General features: G+C 43.4%; 1 protein-coding gene across 1 annotated transcript in view; it reads left to right on the top strand.

Annotated features, from left to right (window-relative positions):
• Positions 1-2,970, top strand: part of LOC143133558 (cilia- and flagella-associated protein 57-like) — a 12,644-nt gene extending 9,674 nt beyond the window's left edge. The window contains exons 19-22 of the mRNA XM_076293313.1: positions 98-232; positions 457-600; positions 839-974; positions 2,792-2,970. Of these exons, the coding sequence (XP_076149428.1) occupies positions 98-232; positions 457-600; positions 839-974; positions 2,792-2,970 (594 nt within the window). The remainder of the gene's footprint in view (positions 1-97; positions 233-456; positions 601-838; positions 975-2,791) is intronic.
• Positions 2,971-3,755: the final 785 nt, after the last annotated feature.

The raw sequence follows: 3,755 nt of genomic DNA, 5'->3' as shown, positions 1-3,755 counted from the left end.
GTGGAGTGTCTGCAAGTAAGAGTCTGTGCTGCTCATTACTGGCATCAATTGATTGTGTGGGTAAAGTTGTTGAACTTGGTTTGTCTTTGTCATGCAGGTGAAGGACATGGAGTCCTTGGTCCACAGGTTCAAGACGGACCTGCATCACTGCGTCAGCTTCATTCAGGACCCCAAGAAGCTGAAGGACAGCATCCGGGAGCTGTACGAGCGCTACGTGCAGCAGAGTGACGTGGTGAGTCAGCACATTCTTCCACACCATGACTCGGCGTTACCTCATTGACAGGGGTCTCCAGCACAAAACAGCTAGAGCTGCCATTAACCGGGCTAACATAGATTGTTTCACTCTGTAGCATGTGTGTGTGTGTGCGTGTGTGTGTGTGTATGTGTGTGTGTGTGTGTGTGTGTGTGTGTGTGTGAGGAAACTGCTGGCTGAGCTGACACAGACTGCTGTTGCAGGTTGACATAGTGGGAGTAGACGCTGACATTCAGCGGGAGTACAGCCGCCAGAGGGAACACCTGGAGAGGAACGTGGCGTCACTCAAGAAGAAGCTCTCCAAAGATGCAGAGGTTCACCGAGCAGAGAACAACAAGATTATGAAGGTGTGTGTGTGTGTGTGTGTGTGTTTGTGTGTGTGTGTGTGTGTGTGTGTGTGTGTGTGTGTGTGTGTGTGTGTGTCTTTTCTCCATCCGTCCTCTGCTTTAGTCTGTCCTCTCCCTTCCACATTCTTTCTTTCTTTCTTTCTTTCTTTCTTTCGGAATTACCATTGGACCATTTGTGTTGTTTGTGCTGCCATGGTAACAGAGAGTAAGTGCTTGCGTGGGTTTTGTGGCCTCTCAGGAGAACGTGTCGCTGATCCGGGAGATTAACGACCTGAGGCGTGAGCTGCGCATGGTGCGCTCTCAGCCCCACGACTACGAGTGCCAGAACGCCTTCAGCAAGAGGAGTGAGGCCAAGAACATGACACACCTTAAACGTCAGTCCACGTCCATACCGCACACACACACAGAAGGGTACAGAACACACAGCGGTGTGTTCACAGCAGTTAAAGGGCTTTTCAGATGGAAAGCGCTCTTCGTTCCCGTCCCCTATATCATCTGAAAGACCACTCAAAACTGAAGTGCCCGTACCGGCACCTCAAAAACTGAACGTTTTTTTTCATCTTGAAGGCAGGCGAGCGTGTTCTCGATGCGTGCACGTAAGTGGCAAGAATGTCGGGACTGCGCCCGCATGCCGTACCACCACTTAAATGCCTGCCTACCCGCCCATTTTTCATTCAAAATTAATTGAATACTAGTGGGTGTTGCTTCTCATGTGAAAAGCCCTTAATAACTCACAACTCAGGAACACAGGCACCAGAACACCATCACACACGCACACACACACACACACACACACATACACACAAGACACACACACACACAACACACACAACACACACACACACACATTAATTTTGAATTAATTTTGAGTTCATTAGATACTTTACTCAGGATTATACAAAGCCACAGAAAGTTTTCCTGGGTTCTGAAATCGGGATATGATGTTTACAAGCACAAACTCAAAAATGAGCTACATAAAAACCCTATCATCACTGGCATACTCAAGTCCATATAAACGCAGTTAAAAACAAAACTGATTGCAGCCTTCCTAGTTCTCTTCCATCCCCCTCACTGATATAGATGATATATGATATGATATGATATGATATAATATGATATATGATATGATATGATATATGATATGATATGATATGATATGATATGATATGATATGATATGATATGGTATGATATGATATGATATATGATACGATACGATACGATATAATATGATATGACATATGATATATGATATGATATGATATGATATGATATGATATGATATGGTATGATATGATATGATATGATATATGATACGATACGATACGATACGATACGAATCGATATGATATGATATATTATATGATATATGATATATGATATGATATGATATGATATGATATGATATATGATATGATATGATATGATATGATATGATATGATATGATATATGATACGATACGATACGATATGATATGATATGATATAATATGATATGATATATGATATGATATATGATATGATATGATATGATATGATATGATATGACATGATATAATATGATATGATATGATATGATATATGTAAGGGATAATGTATAGAACGTCAGTCATTATTGGGAAAATAAGTTCCGACAGGGCGAACCGGGCGCGTCGGGGTCTTGCTTCGCCCTGAAGGGACTTATTTTTCCAATAATGACCGGCGTTGTATACATTATCCCGCTTATTATACGGCTACTTGCCAAAACAAAAAAATAAACTCTACGATATGTCTCTTTACATTTATTTGTTACCCTTTCGTTGTGGCTTTTTCTGAAAACAAATAGTGCGCAACACACGCTGAACTTGAATCAAACGTTCTTTAGAACACAGCTGATCAACCGTCTGCAGTCATTATTTAGAGGTCCTTAGATGAAAATAATGACCGGTAGAACTTTGGGAAATCCCATTCAAGGCAATGGAGCGTTCTACTTGCATTGTGAAGAGCCGTATGATATGATATGATATGATATGATACGATACGATACGATACGATACGATACGATACGATATGATATGATATGATATAATATGATATGATATATGATATGATATGATATGATATGATATGATATGGTATGATATGATATGATATGATATAGTATGGTATATGATATGATGTAGCGTAATGTAATATGATGTGTCCTGTCACAGTGAGAGCTTCTGTAGATTCGGTGGCAGGTGCTCTCGTCCCGCGGCTGAACTTTAACGAGGAGGCGGAGCGCATCATCCAGATGCAGCGCACGGAGATCCTGCGGCTGCGACAGGACATCCAGAGCCAGAGCCAGCGCCCGCACACCAGTGGCACCATGCTCCCCACACTGGCCACCTAGTCCTAGTCTCGCCCCCCCCCCCCCCACACACACACACACACACGCCCAGCCACACAGCCAGCTGCCCGCTCCCGATGCTCCCGGCGCACACACTCCCTTCTGGGCCTCCACGTGGGTGAGAAGGGCCAGCCTGGAGCTGTCTGGGAGGGGAGTGTGTTTGGAGGGGTTGAGAGGAGGATCAGTTTAGAAAGGGGTCTATCCCCGGTTCTAATAGTAGGAACCAGTTTATTCAATGGTGAATTTGTGATTTAATTGTCAAAACTGGACCGTCTGAAATGAACTGGTAAATATCGGGGTTAAATGAATTGTCATCAATGCTGTAAAGATATGTAATGTGACACACAAATTCAATGTTCACTGCAGTAAGAGGGATTCAGGCAGAACATATTATTAGTGTTGAAATATGTAAATAAATATTTTAAGAAAAACTGACCCTTGACGTCCTTTTGAAATGCTGTACCAGATTCACTTTTGCCATAATTGGTTAGTAGTCTTTTTTAAAGGAGACAATAAGTCCCTCGCTGTGGCAAGCCTGAGTACCAGGCTTAGATCACGTGAGTGACACCATCCTGCTGGTGACAAAATGGCCATTATCTGGACATGGTGACATCAGGCTGCCTGTGGACAGCAGGGTATCCACCCCCACCGCTGGAGTCATCCGCTGACCCATTGTCCCCCGTAATGCCGGGGTAGGATGTCACAGTTTCTCTGGAACACACAGTCTACTCACTATCCTCCAAACCACATGCTATGTATGTGTGTATATGTGTGTGCGTGTGTGTGTG

Source organism: Alosa pseudoharengus, unplaced genomic scaffold, assembly GCF_046254945.1.
Source record: "Alosa pseudoharengus isolate Yale_2024_CS ecotype anadromous, Long Island Sound unplaced genomic scaffold, YU_APseudo_1.1 YU_APseudo_1.1_scf_2, whole genome shotgun sequence".
Lineage (NCBI taxonomy): Eukaryota > Metazoa > Chordata > Actinopteri > Clupeiformes > Clupeidae > Alosa > Alosa pseudoharengus.
The sequence above is the reverse complement of the archived record's forward strand: the minus strand, read 5'-3'. Positions and strand labels throughout refer to the sequence as shown.